The following is a 17858-nucleotide window of genomic DNA, read 5'->3' on the forward strand; positions in this document are numbered from 1 at the left end:
ATGTTGAACTATGTTTGTTTCACTTGGAACTTGGTACTTGGTTGTCATAATTACGATTAAATATTTTGGCCTTTTAAATTCTAATATTACTATTGACGTGTTTTTATATCAATTACCCACCAAATAGGCATTATACACAATTTAAATAATTGTGCGCCTCACCTTCGTGAGGCGTGCGCCTTTACCTCGAGCCTCGGCTCCAAGTACCCTCTATGCCTCGGTGCACCTTACACCTTTGACTACTATGTTCCCAAATGTAGCACTTTGGGTTGGAGCCCACGTGGAGGTCAGTTAAGGCTCCAAAAGGAGCACCTCGATTGTGGGCTCACATTGAGGTAGGTTAAGATTCCAAGGGGAGCACCTCGATCGTCGTGCCCACATGGAGGTCAATTAAGGCTCCTAAAGGAGCACCTTGGTCATAGGGTCCACTTGGAGATCGGTCAAAGCTCCAAGAGGAGAACCTTGGTGATGGGGCCCACATGGAAGTCATATAAGGATCCAAGAGAAGCACCTCGGTCGTGGGGCCCATATGGAGGTCATCTAGGGCTCCAAGAAGAGCATCTCATTCATTCCAAGACAAAATAGGCGCTCTGATAGAGTGACAACATCTCAATTCAAAGAAGCATGCAAAAGGACTCTTTTATCTTCCAGCAACTCAATTCAAGTTACCAAACTACAAAAGAGGGGGCATCTATTAAGGTCATAATCGAGTGAGAAGTAGGCCACGCAACTGAGGTGCACCAAAGAAACTGAAAGAGAGATTGCAAGTGAAAAGTGGCAAATGAAGTGAGGTTGAACTTACCAACCAAGCTGCTTTGTCTTCTTATCAGGTTGATCAAGAGGTGTGTACCTTGTCTCCGAAGTCTCTCCTTCGACTAAGGCAGCTATTCATCAATTTCTCCAAGGCAGCGAAGCTAACCAGGCTCAAATAAGAATTCGGAACTAACTGACCTGGAGCAAGCCCGTAGAATTAAAGTACCTCAAATAGGTGAGGGATTAAAGGAAGTCGCAACCTATATTTGAAGTAGTCCTCATACAGGTTCACCACCCCTCTTGGAGCCTTAACCGACCTCCATGTGGGCCCCACAACCAAGGTGCTCCCTCTTGGAGCCTTGTATAACCTCCATTTGAGGCCCATAACCTTGGTGCTCCTCTTGGAACCTTAACCAACCTCCACATAGGCCTTAAGATCAAGGTGTTCATCTTGAAGCCTTGTATGACCTTCATGTGCGCCGCGCGATTGAGGTGCTCCTCTAGAAGCATTGGTGGACCTCCACATGGGCCCTATGACTAAGGTGCTCCTCTTGGAGCCTTAAACAACCTCCACATGGACCCCATGACAAGGTGCTCCCCTTGGAACCTTGACCTGCCTCCACGTGGGCCTCACAATTGAGGTGCTCCTCTTGGAGCCTTGATCTACCTCCACGTAGGTCCCACAACCGAGGTATTCCTCTCAAAGGAGGAATCAAACTATCCCACCTACTCCAAAGCCTCAACTACCACTCTCATGAAGAAAATGAGACCCCCACCATGACTGGAAGGAGGAGGCCCATAAAGGCAATTAAGAGAAGAGAAATCGAGTAATAAAAGAGGTAAGTTAACTTAAAAAAGACAGATTCACTCTCTTTTTCACGCCTTAACCAAAAAACTTTCAACTAACTTAGGCATCGAAGAAATCCCCCAAGACCTCCTAAGAACCTACCCCTGATTTTGCAGATCCAAGGTAAAAGGAAAACTTCATCAACTTTCGACTTAATCAAACTCAGAAGCGGCAATCTACTTTCAAGCATCAACACTGCCCTTTCCTTTTTCCTTCCAAAGCCAACAAAAGAAACTACAAAAAAAGTCCTCCATTGCCTTCGAACTCACTCAACATTTGCCTAAAAAACCACATATCTCCATTGCCTTTGAACTCACTCAACATTTGCCTTAAAAACCACTTATCTTATTCCATACCCTCCATGCATAATCACTGAACAGTTAAAACAAAGTACACAGACATCTAGAGATAGAGCCTTCAAAGGTCTCCTGATCTGAGCAAGTTATTGGTATTAATTCTATCAAGCGGAACTAACCAAATAAAAGCCTTGATTTTGGAGGGGCCTTTGGCCTTCCAAATGGATGTACAGAGAGGAAAAGGGAAACTAGATCTAGTCAGAAAATCACAAAAAAATAAATAAATAAATAAATAAAAATTACAAGACTAAAACCCCACTGGACTCATTTTCTATCTTTCTTAATATTATCTTCGAAAACTAAAAAATGAAAATAGAAAATGAAAATTGTTCTCCACGGCTAAACAGGCCCTTGGGCTTTCAATTTTTTTCAAATTTCATAGGAGTCAAATCTTTTAAAAAATATTACAAAGTGAATGCAAGAGATTATCCTTTATCCAAACTTTAAAGGAGAATGAAGAAGAAGATTTTGAGGTTTTACAAGTTGAATAACAGGGAAAAGGATGACTATGATCATACTGACAACAATAATGATACTCAGATCTTAGGTCCTTTATGGCCATCTTATGCTCGTTACTTTAAGTAGCTGCTAGCAAGATGTTTGGCTTTTGATTCCTTTACATTTAGACATTGAATATAGTTGCTTCAACTGACTATATATTGCCAATATTTCTATTTTCTATAACATTTTATCTTTTGACTTCATTTTCTTGTCATTAATTCCATGTTAAATGTTAAATGGTTAAGGATTCAAGCTATTTGAGCTTATATTATTCATATTATACAATATCTTGGTTGAAACAAGTGCATATTGCATATTTACAAGATTAGTTTGAATGTTTTATACAAGGTACATACGCACAGAATACATGGATATGCACCTTATTTGCTAAACCTAAACATTGCTTTGAGTCTTCCCCCTAGGCTGCAAGAGACCTTTGCAACCCAATGTGCCTTAAACCTTTAATAACTAAATTCACTAACTTTATCCAAGCATGCAACACCATGACGCCGTTGTCAACATTATCTCAATAATTTCAATTCTCTATATTGTAATAAGAAAAAGTAATTTTCCAAATCCAGTCCAGAAGTAAAATTAGGTAAATAGAAAGAAAGAAAAGGTACACAAACCCTTACCATGTCACCTTCTTGGACATACCAATGTAGCCTATCCACAATCTGCACGATAAAATCAGAGTTTTATTATCCCCTAAAGCTGGATGACAGTGAGCATTGCTAAAACATTTGACATTCATTCAAACTCAGATCGTTACACCACTCAAATTTCAATAGTAATAAATCATAAAAATCATGCATAAAGACCCTGTAAGTATAAACAGATAGAAGTCAGAAGCTATCAACTAAAAGAACTACAAGTCTCAAAAATCTAAATTTTCCACGATAGAAAAAACAACACATATAACAATGAAATGTAGCATTAAATTATAATTTGAAACAACAACAAAAACCTTTGCTGCTGCTAATTCTCTAAATTATTAACTACATAAAAGAGATCTTTTGCATCCATGTGTTATAGCATACGCTTGGAGAGTAAATTAGGAATTTCCACAGACATGCTTTGTCCAGAAGAGTCAGAGGTAAAACACATGACAATCTTTTCCATAACAAAATAACTGTACACCTGCTGGTTTTCAGGTGATTATTCCCCACACTAAGGTAAAAAGCACCTGGAATTATCTGAATGACGGCAGTATACCCCATGGGAACAACAAGATAGCAGCTCAGCTGGTTGACTTAATGAATTTGAGACAATCCAAAAGCATCCAACTGATTAAAGATTGAACTTCTAACAACATAATGACGCAATTTTGTTCAAAGCCAAACATTCATGGTCACATGCAGAGAGAGCCATTCTCATCGAGACCCCTGATTGTGTTTCGTAGTTGACATTGCACTTTGAGCTTAAGTATGAAGAGAATTTTAGTTCTAAATGAGCTTGAATCGCGGTTCATGTCTGAAAAAATTTACTGTGGAAAGGCTTTCAAACAGAACATTGCTTCAAACTTACTTGTGCGTGTATGTGTGTGTGCGCGCGTGTGCAGATTGATCCATTTATCATTAAGCTCTCTCTACAGCTTAACATTAACATGAAATAAACATGAAATGAACATGGAATGCAGAGGATATGAAGGCAATATAAGCAACATCGTCAAGCTCCCTATATGGTTTAAAATGAAAATTAGTAACAAAAATACTCGTAGGAACACACAAAGTTTGAATCTTGAGTTGTAGCAAACTCATTTCACAATTGATCTAATAAACAAAACAAGAAGATGATGGATTCTGATCCTTTATAAGGATAACCAAAAGCTGTGACAATGCCTTATCTTACATTCTAATTAAATCCACCAAAGAATGTCCACATGAGTATATTTGTGCTGAATACGACAATCTACCTTCACTAGATTTTAGGTTGGGCTCCCATCCAAAATTCTATCAACAAAGCTCAAAGATCACAACACATTTATCTATCATAGCAACAAACAAGTAAGAAACATAAATCTAGTTAAAATCCTAATGATGACATTTTAAATTCAACAATAACAAATTGCACAACTATTAAGAACTAAAGCGAATGCAGCTGGCACACTGAATAAAATCCACATGACATTGGGAACAGAGAGTACCATAATTAAATCTTTGACGTAGCATTCAATATAGATGTATGGAGAAGTAAGAAGAATTTAAGGCTTTGCTCAAATGTACTGCATAGCATGAGGTAAGAAGAAAATTCACCTCTTTTAGCTTGTCCACCTTTGTAAAATGGCGACCAAAAGATGTATAGCGCATGCCATGGAGAAAAGGAGCAAGATAAACTTTGAGCTTGTTCTGCATTCAGTAAGAATCCATAAAATTTATGGAACTAATCATTTTAGCTGACCCCACAGACATAAGGCTTTGTGGCTAATGGTCACATCATCATATGAAAATCAAATGTCAATATAATAGATGCAACATAACATGACATCAATATTTGCACATGTTCAAATAATGTACTGGCAAAATATCTTTTCAAAAATCAACACACAGACATATTGCAAACAAAAATGCAAATATAGGCCAAATTTTAGCCTATAGCCTAGTCAAGCAACTTTAACAAATTAATGAGCTTGTGTTAGTGTATAATAACAACAACAAAGCCTTAAGTCCCACTAGGTGGTGTTTTGTGTTATTGTAATGATCAAATTTTTGTTTCGTGCAAATTGAATTAAGTTTCAAAAAAATACAAAAACATACACATCAATTGAAACAAACGCAAAGCAGCAGGCATTTACATAATCCTCAAGCACACAATTCTCATGCTGAACCCTGCCATGTCAAGTAAACTGCCATTCAGCTCCCGTATGATGAAGAACTGGAACATAAATAACACTACATCCCACAAATAATATTCAACTGAAATTGGTCAGCACCTTCTGAACAAGGGCATGTCCCCCCCTCCCACCGCCTCCACCCCAAATAAATAAATAAATGATAAACAAAATGTAGTTGGGAATTTTGTAGAATATGCCTCTCGCAAAATATTAATTATTAATAAATTGTTGCTTAAATTAGATTATCATAATACTAAAATCATAACTGTCACAACAACAACAGCATTTCCGAAATATCGTCTGGCACCAGCACAAACAAGGGTAACAATGCATTACAAACACCATAGCAATTGCTATTTCCTGGAACTAATTCAGCACTTTAGATCTTGTGATCATATCATTCTTCCCATATCAGGAGAATAAGTTATAAACTATAAATAGTTTATTTGCAAAAAGCTAATTTTCCCCCTCCCATATCTTAGCACACTATAAAAAGGTTTTTCATGAAAAGCTAACCTATCAGTCCATTATGCTACAAAATTCTGGTACTCATACTACCTTATCAATAACCAGAAGTACCATTCATAACCATTCCTAGATCCAAAAGAAATGAAAAACTACTTTAACTGAGAACTGCACTTGCTAAAATTATCTAAACATTTTTTTATGAAAATCATCAGTTCACTTTAGCAACAATATGTGCTATACTCACCCCATTATCATTAATTACATTTTTTTAACACCATCAAAAGATTCAAAACAATCACAATTCACATGACTATCTTATACAATTGTCATCATAATCCTCACTATAACATCATCTTTACAATGGTGATGCTAAATGTCACAAGCTAAGCTTGTTCAAAGCATTATGCTTGCCTGTGACCGCTTATCTCGTGTGCTTGGGATGGATTTCCATCATGTAATACTAGTGTAGGGTCATTTTCTATTAGTAGTGTCTTTGTAAGTCAAATAAGGCAGTATGATTCCTCGGTCACTTTGATGTTTCCTAGTGTCAGGATGATAATTACCAAAAATCTCTTTAGGGGAGGGTGAGTGTTCATCAGTCATTGTAAAACTCACTAGCTATTGTCAATGTGCTTAGCCTACTTGCCTCCCTCACTAAGTACACAATGTTAACAGAGGTGGTGTTAATAATTACGTTTGCTTCAATATTTACTGCTTGCTTGCCACGACTTTCATGAATGCTAACTGTTTCCGTTGTCAATTGATTGAATGCTAATGAAAGTGTTTCATGGATGAATGTTGGTAAACGATAGACTGGCTAGTTAAATAAGAGTGTTTTAGCTAGCGTCGCACGGCCCTTCACAAGGGTGTGAAAATAGTCGCACCGTGACACTTGGTATCAAAGCCCAAGGTTGAGTTACTACGTGAATTCGATTGCCTTCGTTGTTGGATTTGGAAAGCTTTGGTAAGTGACCATGGCACCAAACAATGCTGAGAGGATCAGCGTGCTGGAAGCACAAGTTGAGGCAACAACCAACACTATGGCCGCGGAGGTGGCCCAAATGAGAGAACTTGTTGATGAAATGATGGGAACACAAAAACATCAAGCAAGTTTGATAGGCGACATGTCAGAGGACTTTCGCCACACAGTTGAAACTTTGCAGTCGCGGATGGCTGATCTGGATGCGAAGGTGAATCTGATAGTTCTTGCTATGGGGAACTCCAACACTCCGAGAGTTAGCAAGACCAAGGTACCAGAACCCACGACGTATGGGGGTGCCCGGGATGCCAAGGAGTTAGAGAACTTCTTGTTTGATGTAGAGCAATACTTTCACGCTGTGAGGATGACCTCAGAACAGGCAAAGGTGGATACTGCGACCATGTACTTGGTTGGTGACGCTAAACTGTGGTGGCGTACCAAGTACAGAGAAATTGAAAATGGAAGTTGTATAATCGATAGTTGGGCAGACTTGAAGAGAGAGCTCAAGGCCCAATTCTTCTCTGAAAATGTTGAGTATAATGCAAGGAGAAAACTAAGAGATCTCAAGCATACGGGGTCGATCAGGGAATACGTGAAACAATTTTCTGCTTTGATGTTGGATATTCGGAATATGTTGGAGAAGGACAAGTTGTTCTATTTTCTAGAGGGGATGAAACCGTGGGCAAGAATTGAACTTCATAGGCAAAGGGTTCAAGACTTGTCAATGGCACAAGCAGCTGCAGAACGCTTGACTGACTACGCTGGTGATGATACTACTTCGTCCAAACGGTTTGGCGGAGAGGGAAACAGTAGAAAGTCTTTCAAGAAAGGCAAACCCAAGAATGGGGGAGCCGACTCTAAATCATAACATCAAAGGAAGCTTCGTCGTCTCAAGGGTTCAACACACCCAATGGAAAAGGTAAGAGTAAAATTTTGTGTTACTTGTGTGGTGGATATCACAGAATGAGTGAGTGTCGACACAAGGGACTATTCAATGTCTTACAAGCTTCTACTTCGGGAAAAGGGGTGGAAAGCGAGGAGGAAGAGGATCATGCCCCGAGGGTGGGTTCAGTGTGGCTGGTGAGCGCATTGGAAAAGCAGGCAAAAACACCGAAAGTTACACGAGCAAAAAGGTTAATGTTTGTGGACTTGAGGATAAACGGGAAGCGTACTCGCACTCATAGTAGTTAGAGGCGCGAGGCGAGCCGAGGCGCAAAGGGTCTTTGAAGTCGAGGCGCGAGGCGAAGGCGCGCGCCTCATGAAGGTGAGGCGCACAATTATTAAAATGGGGTAAAATATCTATTTGGGGTAATTGATATATGAACATATGAATATCTAGTAATATTAGAATTTAAAATGCCAAAAAACTCAATTACAAAATTGAAAATTTAGCCCAAAAGCATCAACAATTCAACATAGTTCAACATCAAAAGAAAAGAGTACAAATCAAAAAATAGTAGCTATATTTCAATAAAATAAATAAATATTATGTATTAGTTATAATTTATAAACTCACATTAATTAAACTAAATATTACAAATTAAAAAATAGTAGCTAAATTTCAGTAAGAAGAATAAATATTATGTATTAGTTATAACTTATAAACTTGCATTAATTAAACTAAATATTTAATTAGTAATTACATATAAAGAAGAAGAAGAGAAAGAGTAGCCAAATTTCAATAAAAAGAATAAATATTATGTATTAGTTATAATTTATAAACTTACATTAATTAAATTAAATATTACAAATTTAAAAACAGTAGGTAAATTTCAGTAAAAAAAAATAAATATTATGTATTAGTTATAATTTATAAGCTTAAATTAATTAAAGAAAATATTTAATTTATAAGCTTACATATAAAGAAAAGAAAAAGAGAAGTAGCAGGCAGCACGCAGCACACAGGTAGCAGGAAGAAGAAGAAGAAGAAGAAAAAGAGAAGCAGAAGGCAGCAGGCAGCAGGCAGCAGCACGTAGCACGCAACAAGCAGGGAGCAGGAAGAAGAAGAAGAAGAACTCGCGAGGGCTCCTGCTGGTTGGAAACGAAGTCGCGAAGGGTCGTGCTTCTTCAAAATGTCAAAGACAAACTCACGATCCTGGTTCGAAGCTCGAAGACGAAGTAGCGAAGGCTCCCAGCTGGTTCGAAGGCTCGCAGACAAGCTCACGTTGCTGGTTCGAAGAATCGCGAAGGCTCCTGCTGGTTCGAATGTGCAAGACGAACTCACTAAGGGCTTCGAAGGGCCGAGAGGGGCGAGGGCTATGTTCATTCGAGTCGAAGGAGGGCTACGGGTTTGGCTGTGGCTATTTCTCTACTTTAAATGGCTAAAAATTCACAAGGCGCGACTCACTGCGCCTGTCGCCCCAGTGCGCCTCGTCTCGCCCAGCGTCGCCTCTTGCAGGTAGCCTCACCTCACCTGGTTTGAGGCGCAAGCCTCTTCGCTTCACTGCGCCTTGCGCCTAGGCGCGCCTTTAACTACTATGCTCGCACTATGGTGGATACGGGGGCTACTCATAATTTTGTTTCGCAATTGGAAGCATGGAGACTCAACTTATTCTTAGAGAACGATACAGGACGCGTGAAAGCAATTAACTCTGTAGCCCAGCCTGCTCTAGGAGTAGCCAAGCAAGTGACTGTAAAGCTTGGACAATGGGAAGGTCATGCGAATTTCACAGTGGTGCCATTGGATGACTTTCCAATTAATCTAGGAATAAAGTTCCTAAGGGGGACGAGGGCAATGCTGATGCCTTCGACTGGTTCCCCGTGTCTGATGGGAGATCACTTGTGCATGGTGCAAGTCGTTGCAACGAAAGGAGACGACGGGAAGTCCCTTTCAGTCAAACAACTCAATGAAGGATTGGGTTAGGATGAGTAGACACGTCTAGCGACGGTGGTGGTAGACAAAGGAGTAGGCCAAGAACTGGAGCCTACGACCATCCAAGCGGCGTTGGATGAGAATAAGGAGGTGTTATCGGATAAGCTGCCTCACAATTTGCCTTCACGACGGACTGTGGAGCATGAGATCGAGTTGTTATCAAGAGTGAAACCACCTACTAAAGGGCCATGTCGAATTGCACCTCGACAAATAGTAGAGTTGTGAAAACAATTTGATGAATTGGAAGCGGGATGTGTTCGCCCTTCCAAACACTGTTGGGAGCATCTGTGTTGTTTCAGAGGAAACATGAAGAGCATCTACAGAAGGTGTTCGACAGGTTGAGGGGAAACAGTCTAGATGTGAAGAAGGAGAATTTCTCTTTCCCTCAGCGGAGCAACAAATTCCTTGGCCATGTGCTTGAATAAGGTCATATCTGGAGGGGTATGGAGAAGGTAAGGATGATTCAAGAACGAAAGATCCCCACAACAATGAAGGAGTTGCGTTCCTTTCTTGGCCTTACTAGATATTGCAGGAAGTTCGTTAAGGGGTATTCGCGAAGAATGACTCCAATGACAAAACTACTGGGAAGGTATTATTGGCCGCCCACGCGGGATGATGTGGTTGATTATACCAAAACTTGTTTCACTTGCCAACAAGACAAGGGAGAGCGGAAGAAGTATAGTACTTTCATGGCCGCACCAAAGTACTGTTTGGCAGAACACAATTGTTCCTTGTGACTGTTGTGAAACATTGGAGTGTTCCCCAAGTTATTATTTGTGATCAAGAATTAATGTTCGCTGACAAATTCTTGACAGAGTTTTTCAGGATATTTAGGTCATATCTTGACATCTCTTCGAGTTATCACCGACAGACAGACAGACAGATGAAGAGATTTAGAGAGCTACTGAAAGAGTACTTGTGCCATTTTGTCAACGACAACCAGAAAAATGGCGTGCAACTACTTGATGTGGCTTCGTTCTGTGGCAATGCCCAAAGGAGCTCAACAACAAACAAGAGCACTTTTGAGCTTGTTACAGGCCAGTTGCCGCTGTTACCTCACATAGTGGGCGAGCCGTACAAACGAAAGAGTCCCAGAGCGTACATCTTCACCAGAGAATGGAGACAGAATACAGAGTTTGCCCGAGCCAATCTGGAGAAAGCTTCTAAGCAAATGAAGAAGTGGGCAGATCAGGGGAGAAGACCGCAGTTTCATGTCAGCTGCCTCAAACCGTTCAACGACGACACCAATGACCTGAGCAGAAGTCAATCCAATAGAGCAGAGTTGAAAACAGTGCAACATGATAGACATGACGTTGAAGAGATCCTTGCAGACAGAAAGTTCATATCCTCAAGGAAGAAGCGGCAACAATTCCTAGTGAAGTGGAAGTGCCTTGATGACAAAGAAATCAGCTGGATTTCTATGGAAAATTTGAAGTCGTTCGTGGACAAAGTTGAAGTGTACCTACCGCCAAAGTCTACGAAGACGTCAACTGCATAAGTGGGGGAGAATATCACAAGCTAAGCTTGTTCAGGGCATTATGCTTGCCTGTGACCGATTATCTCGTGTGCTTCGAATGGGTTTCCATCATGTAAATACTAGTGTAGGGTTATTTTTTGTTAGTAGTGTCTTTGTAAGTCAAATAAGGCAGTATGACTCCTCGGTCACTTTGATGTTTCCTTGTGTCAGGATGATAATTACCAAAAAACCTCTTTAGAGGAGGGCGAGTGTTCATCAGTTATTGTAAAACTCACTAACTATTGTCAACATGCTTAGCCTACTTGTCTCCCTCGCTAAGTACACAATGTCAACGGAGGTGTTGTTAATGAATTACGTTTGCTTCAATGTTTACTGCTTACTTGCCACGGCTTTCATGAATGTTTATTGTTTCCGCTGCCAATTGATTGATTGCTAATGAAAGTGTTTCGTGGATGAATGTTGGTAAACGATAGGCTGGCTAGTTAAACAAGAGTGCTTTAGCTAGCGCCGCACGGCCCTTCACAAGGGTGTGAAAATAGTCATACCGTGACACTAAGGCACCCAAATACTAACCTGTTTTCAAGGTAAGACACAAAAAGAAACAACACTTGTGATTTTTTGCCACTAGCTATGACGTTAAATAATTGGTTTGGACCTACTTCCTAGAGAATAATGCCAACTAATGATCAGCGTACCTTCAAAAAACTTAAAAATATCATTCAATAAGACACCAAAATGGATGATTGCTTCATTCCATATAGACAATAATGTCTCAAACTTTGGTTCTCCAGTAAATCTCAGACACCAACAGTGGATTCTTGAAGGCAACTCCCGTTGTAACATGTATTTAGTGGGGCTGGATGAGAGTGGATCCAAATCCTATGAGATAGGCTTGAGTGAGAAATCATTTAATATTAAACTTTTTTTTGTTGATTTGGTGTATTTTTTATTTTCCTTTTCATTTTCCTTCATAACCAAACATGAAAAAAGCGAAATCCTTCGTATTTTCATTTCCTTTCCTCAATATTTTTTGAGTTCCAAATGGACCATTAGAGTAAAACGGGAATATGATTCCTAAGTCAATTTAATGTTTCCAAACACCAAACCTAGAATAATGTAGAGAGCTCTTTAGGGAAGGGGGAGTGTTCATTAATCATTGCAAAACTCACTATCTATTGTAAACGTATTTAGCCTACTTGTCTCCCTCACCAAACACATGTTGCCTATGAAGGTCTTGATTATGAATTGTGTTGCTTCACAGTTTACCGCGTGACTCATGTTTACATACTTGCTTGTTTACTACTTCAGCTTAACTTTGTATTTGATGGTTGTGAATTTGTTCATGTTGTGAAACCGCAATACACTTTCAGTTGACTAGTTAAGTAAGAGTGCTATAACTAGTGCCACACGGCACTTGACAAGGGGTGAAGTGCTAGGCCCATGACACCAAACATTACCAAAACATCGTCATTCTTTTCCTTCTTTTTCCCAATATCATAGAACATGAAAGAATGAAGCAAAACATGTGAATATCTTTTTGTGTGGCTAATAAAGCGAGAGTGCTATAAGCTTATAACTACTGCCTCATGGCTCTTCATAAGGTGCGAAGCGTTTGGCCCATGACACCAACAATTACCAAAAAATTGTCATTGTTTTACTTCTATTTTCCCAATATCATAGAACGCCAAAGAAAGAAGAAAAACATGTGAATATCCTTTTCTATATGTAAAATCACTCATAAAATAAAGAGGGTAACTTACAAAAAATGACAAAATTCGTTATCCTAAATAAATGGAGCATTAGTTGGCACTCAATGAAGGCTGTTAAAATATTCCCTTCCATCTGGTAGTGCCAACATAAGGAATGCATGTGGAATTTGGCTCCTTCCTTGACTAGGCAGCAGTGGATTACAGCAAATTCGGTTGGAGGGGAAATTTGGGCTTGGAAGCAAAAAGCATTGAGCCTCATCCCTCTCTCGCCATTTTTTGTGGGTTTGGAAGGAAAGAAATAAGAGAGCCTTCAAAGATTCATCTACTTTGCTTCAGACCTACAAAGCCTAATGGATTACTGTTATCTCCAGCTGGCTTAATGGGAAAATTGTTAATGATCATTTTGTAATCCTTGATGTTTGCGGCACTCTATAGGGTGGTTGATGTTTCATACCACGGGTTGGCATCCCCTTGATGCCTTGATAATATATTTTCTTTTTGTTGATGAAAAAACAATGCATGCATTAAACACGTTAACAAGAGTCAAACTTAAAAGGTGCGTGCATAGTTTTAAAACCTGGACCAGTGATCGACCCAATGAAGGTATCGAGTCGATCCAACTGGTGGTCGAACCAATGATAGATGTATACACACACACACACACACACACATATATATATATATAAAGAATCCTATATTTATGTATAAATTTTACAATAATAATATTACATTCATTAAAAATAATATTGTAAAGATATTGATCATAATCATTTATTGACTAATTATAATAAAATAATTAATAAAAAATTTAGATTAATTTATACCTTTTTAGTTTTTTAATAGTGAAATATATTAAAAACTCGCTATAGCTATTTTATATAATTTAACCAAACAAATATTAGAGGGCAGAGAAGAGTATGATTTTAGTTATTATTTATTAAAGAGTTAAACAATTCAATATATATTTAATGCATGTGCATTAACTTAGTTGATAATATTTATTTCTCATGTGAAGAGAGGTGCAATAGCAAAGTTTGGCCATGTGGTAGCGGACGGGTAGTTTCAGCCTAGCATCCCAGGTTCAAATCCTTAGCCTGCTCCTCAAATGCTTCTTTTTTTTTTTTGGGTGACGAAATGTTAATGCTGTATGGGCGGGTTGACCCACCATTGACTCCAGCTCAGGCTGGTTCATACTGGTTCTAGCCAAGTCAACCGGGTCAGTCTGGTTCAACACAAATCCGGTTTCTATATGCTGATCAGACGAGTAGGATGACCGATTCCGGTTGAGCCGGGTCGGACTGGCAAGTCTAATCTGAGTTTAAAAACCATGGGTGTGTGAGTTCCTGGCTGCTTTCCATTTGGGCACGAGACAGAGATCTCTGCTAAGCTTACTTACAGAAGAAGATCCCAAGTATGTTCCATAAAGCAGCATAGATGAGCACTATGGTCAAAACGCTAGTAATTTTAGCTGTTAATCATCTCCAAAGAGTCAAAGACATGACTCTCACTCTTGCAGTTGCTCTTATTCTCGCTCTCACTTCTCAGTTTTGTGGTTTGCTTTGATGGATTCACTCAAGTCTGGGTATGGAAGAAAATTTCCACAAATCTGTGGAAGAGAAATCCTACAAGTTGGTGCAGATCTGGGAAGAAAAAAACTTTCATTCTGCAGTTGGGAAAGGTGGAGGTAGGGAGGCTCCAATCAACGAGAGGAGAAATCTCAGATTTGCAGCTAGTGGATAAGGATCAACTTATGGACACAGCAGACTTGATCTTGCTCAAAGCATGCAAGTGGAAGAGAAACAGCTTTGTAGTACTTCCTCTCCAACAAGGGTGTATAGTGCAAATGAGCAGCATGAGCATTCCTCCAGCGAGCTGAGGAACGGGAGAAGGGAAGTCTTGAAGACTGATGAGCTTACTGGAGAGGTTTCTAAGGGGCATGGTTGTCAGGAGGTTCATATGGAGGAGGATAACGGTACAGCTGTCCACATAGAGTATGGGAATCAAGATGGTGCAAGTTCCAGTAATGGCAAATGATGGATGGGGTGAAACATCCTCAGGTTGCCAAAAATCAGCAATATCACAAATTTACACTTGTCAGAGGCAGAAGTAGAGGGAAAGTGTTGAATCTATTGAGAGACATTGAAGGGCTGGAAGGCCATTTAAGTTCCTGAAAAAACGTAGCGCTGGGAATTTTTTCATTGAGGAAACAAATAGGTTGAAAATAGATTGAAAAAAGGTTAGTGAGGAAATTCCCACTGATAAGAAGAAATTGGGAAATGTGTCAGATGAGGAGAATGATCTGCATAGTGATTTTTATTATGATGGTGGCATACTTATAGTTGAGGTTTGAGAACAAATTGGTTTTTTATCATATTATTCAGATTTTATAGGTGTTCTTTCCTAGCAGTCTCCATCTCCATAGGATAATTTAGAGAGAGTCCTTGGTTCGGGGATGTTGAAGTAGATGAGGAAGAAGACAAGATTGAGCAGAATGGGACTGGTAGGGTGAATGCTTTGTGTCTTGTTTTCAACATTTATTGGATAAAAAGGGTGTACAGTTGGCCGATTCAGAGGGAAAGGAAGCCTGCTTGAATGGTGGAAAAATTAAGGCTAGGAAGGGATAATGGTAATTGGCTAATTTACAGTGATCTATCAACTACAATGGGAAGGGTTTGAAAAAATGAGGTTTTCTTAGGTAGCATTTTGTTTAGGTTTTTTGGAAGGTGGGCAGTTGTTGTTTGAGTTTTCTTTTTTCTTTGTTTTTTTTCTTTTTTTGAGGATTTATTGCCCACTCTTGCTTGTATTCTCTCTTAATATATCTTTTCTAAGCCAATAATCCCCCAGCTCAAATTGAAGTCTAGGAGATCAAATATCATAAGACAAATAGCCCACGCAAGCATTGGTATGGACAGAGTGACCATGTATCGAGGAGTAAAAAAATTACCAAGACGAGTAAAAGCTAATTAACAATAACCATAGATATCTATTATCATCAGAAAACAGGACTTAGAATAGACAAAAACCTTCCAACGAACTATCTGGTGCAAAACCTCGGGTTCACAAACAGCTTTTGCATCCTCAATACTGCAACCTTGTTCTAGTTTCTGTAAAGCTGTTCGAAGAGCCTGCATATATCAAAGATTAAGTATAATGTCTAGCAACAAGAGCCATTATCTAGAAAGTTAACACCCTCACTTTTGGCTATAATTGGCATTTGAAACTAATGAAATATATACCTCAACAGTTCCCTCAATCTTTCCCTGTGTAATGGTCTTGTCAACATTACTTTTTGACCAGTATGCATGCGTAGATGGCACCTTATGCTTCTTTATGATTTCTTCCATAGTTACAGAAGATGCAGATTCTTCCATTAGTTCCAAGATTCTGCATAGAATTTTATATCATTATAGGCCACAATCAAAAAACAGAGAAGATGATAAAATCCCCTAAGATCACACATAAGTGAGTCAATGAGTGCTTTCTCTTTTTTTCTTTTGTTTCTGTTGTGACTTTTTCTTTTTTGGTGTGTGCATGTGTGTGTTTTTCTTGGGGCGGGGGGGCGAGGAAGGAGGAGTATTAAGCATGTAAATATCCCTTATCCCTTCAAAGAATGCATCACCTCTTCTCTGAATCAGCATCTAACTGAACTGATGAACTACTCAAATTCTCCTTCGGAGGCTTGCCTATCGTGGTCTTGTCAGAAACACTATTAGGGCTATCCTGCCTCCTAGGTTTAATGGGACCAGAGCCCTTACACATCATATTATATAGTTTTTCCCCCAAGGAAGACCCACTTTCATCATCTGCGAAAGATTTTTCCAGTTTCTTAGAGACAGACTTTGTAGTATTGTGCAAAGGTTTCACGGAAGCATTACTCATTTTTAGCTTCTTCAGTGAATCAGGACCTGAAGATCTTTTCTCATTTTTCCTAATAAAAGCAGCCTCTTTCAAATCTGAAGGCGATTTTTCAATCTGTTTAGATGCCTTTGCGACAGTTTTCCCTAGGGATTCTTCTGAAGCCAATCTTCTCTTCTTCATCCCAACCTTCTCCTGGCTTGAAAGTGACCCTGATGCTAGCCTGTTCCCTTCTCCTGGAATAATAGGGAATTTTATGTGATCTCTTCTTGGAGTTCCAATGTCATCCAAAATCTCATGTTTTCTGGTCGAGACAATAGTGCTTATAAGTAATTTAGCAAATTGCAGCCAATAAAAAATAAATAAAAAAATCACTGCATGTTAGAAAATACTCACAAGCAATATAACAAAATACGATCGGGTAACAGATCCTCCCAAGCCCTTTGTATGATATCTTCATCCTCGATGTCTTCAAAAGCAATTTTCCTGAGATGAAAAACAAACATGAACCATCAATACACCATTACAAAAATAGAACCATAAATTAAACTGAAAGAGCGCAGAAACAAATATCTACTACCTAGGTAAGCATTTCCGGTGGTAGGACTTTGGACATCGTCTGCACACAGCAAACTGCATCTCTGGATTCTTTTTATCTTCACCTTTTTTACAGACATGGCATTTATGGATGGGACATGTAAACGGTTCCCCAGCAGCAATTTTTCCCTGAAGCTCTTCTGCTGCAGCTTCATCCTCCCGATGCAGCAATTTTGCAACACAACGAGGATGATAAAAATGGCCACAGGTTGCATTAACACAGGCAAAAACCTGAAAATCATTTGGTGAAAGCTTTGGCCGATGAAGGACAGATCCAAAGATCAAGGCTCTTTAATTAAAATAGAACAGGAACACAGAGAAATAATCAAGGAAATTTTTTATGTCAAATATCCTTGAAAATGGAAACAAACACACAAGTAAGAACACGGTAAAATTATCAGAATGATACAGATTAAACAAGTACTTTTTTTATTACATGGGAAGGCAAAGCCCTGGGATGGGATGAATCAAAGCCAAGACCTCTGAGTGCTCCAATGCCTAGGTGGGATGCTTATAACTTCTCTAACCCCACTCCTCAAAGGTAAACAAGTCTACATCTTAAGGGAAACTAGGATCTGTGGACCCACAAGGATCATGATATGCCTGCATAG

General features: G+C 39.3%; 1 protein-coding gene across 2 annotated transcripts in view; it reads right to left on the bottom strand.

Moving 5' to 3' along the window:
* The window catches only part of LOC131160209 (protein ENHANCED DOWNY MILDEW 2), a 56352-nt gene that overhangs the window by 21993 nt on the left and 16501 nt on the right, over window positions 1-17858 (bottom strand). For both annotated transcript variants that reach the window (XM_058115635.1, XM_058115626.1), the window contains 7 exons: window positions 17231-17478; window positions 17047-17136; window positions 16415-16954; window positions 16032-16179; window positions 15819-15920; window positions 4713-4805; window positions 3093-3134 (listed from right to left, as the gene is read on the bottom strand). In XM_058115635.1, coding sequence (XP_057971618.1) covers window positions 3093-3134; window positions 4713-4805; window positions 15819-15920; window positions 16032-16179; window positions 16415-16954; window positions 17047-17136; window positions 17231-17478 — 1263 coding nt within the window. The remainder of the gene's footprint in view (window positions 1-3092; window positions 3135-4712; window positions 4806-15818; window positions 15921-16031; window positions 16180-16414; window positions 16955-17046; window positions 17137-17230; window positions 17479-17858) is intronic.

This window comes from Malania oleifera, chromosome 1 (assembly GCF_029873635.1).
Source record: "Malania oleifera isolate guangnan ecotype guangnan chromosome 1, ASM2987363v1, whole genome shotgun sequence".
Lineage (NCBI taxonomy): Eukaryota > Viridiplantae > Streptophyta > Magnoliopsida > Santalales > Ximeniaceae > Malania > Malania oleifera.